At 47.1% G+C, this 949-nt stretch overlaps 1 protein-coding gene across 1 annotated transcript in view; it reads right to left on the reverse strand.

Moving 5' to 3' along the window:
* The window catches only part of CHUK (conserved helix-loop-helix ubiquitous kinase), a 53,240-nt gene that overhangs the window by 31,351 nt on the left and 20,940 nt on the right, over positions 1-949 (reverse strand). The window contains exon 8 of the mRNA XM_015419921.1: positions 823-835. Coding sequence (XP_015275407.1) covers positions 823-835 — 13 coding nt within the window. The remainder of the gene's footprint in view (positions 1-822; positions 836-949) is intronic.

A 949-nucleotide genomic window follows, 5' to 3' on the forward strand; every position in this document is an offset into this window, starting at 1 on the left:
TAGCTAGCAATCCAAAACAGTCCAGTGGAGCCTGAGCGGTGGGTGTTGCCTTCTGACACACTTCCGGTGATGTCAGGGGGCATGGCATATGCTAATGAGTTATGCTAATGAGCTCCTGCACCTCTTTTTCTACGAAATGAGCCCTGGCTGTAACTCAACGGCATGTTCTTCTTCTTCTTCCATGGAGATTACTGCAAACAAGGAAACATGAACCAGCTTCAGGATCCTTCAAGATGGCCTGTTTCCACAGGGAGCTCTTCGAGGCCATTTCAGATTGAGGGGAGGAGGCGTAAACCCCTCTACATGCACTCCTAATCCAAACTGGGCCCCCAGGTCCTTGAGAATTACGTTTCAAAAATCACTGGGTACTCTGAACGCGGAACGCCCAGAACAGCACTCTGTCCAGGCTTCATACGCAATTCTTAACATAACTGTTAAGAACTGGCGCAGTTCCGCAGGGCCTGTAAGACGGAGCTCTTCCGCCAGGTCTTTGGGTAGGAGCCGCCACTATCATACCATCGTTATTAACTGGCCCTGGGAAAGGAGAACGACAGCGCCACGTGGAGATACCATCTAAGACACGCCATCTTGGTGAAAGTCTTTGTTTTAGAACATCTAGAGCACTTAACATGTTGTGATTTTGTAATAATGGTTTTTATGGTTTTAACTGTTTTATGTGTTGGCGTATGCCTATTTGTGAGCCGCCCTGAGAACTGCATTGCGGGGAGGGAGGGCTATAAGTTGAAATGATAAAATATAAAATTATATAAGATAATGGCTCAGGAACTTGGAATGCTCGTGGCAGAACAGAGACATGTTCACCTGACCCGCTCCCCTACACATGAGAAAGGCAAACAATGGTCTAATACCCCAGTTGGCCCCAGACACAAGACTCTTACCAGGTAAAAGGCTGCTGATTATGTAGAAAGGGTCTAAATCCTGTAATGCA

This window comes from Gekko japonicus, unplaced genomic scaffold (genome assembly GCF_001447785.1).
Source record: "Gekko japonicus isolate JY-2015 unplaced genomic scaffold, Gekko_japonicus_V1.1 scaffold3590, whole genome shotgun sequence".
In the NCBI taxonomy this organism is placed as follows: domain Eukaryota; kingdom Metazoa; phylum Chordata; class Lepidosauria; order Squamata; family Gekkonidae; genus Gekko; species Gekko japonicus.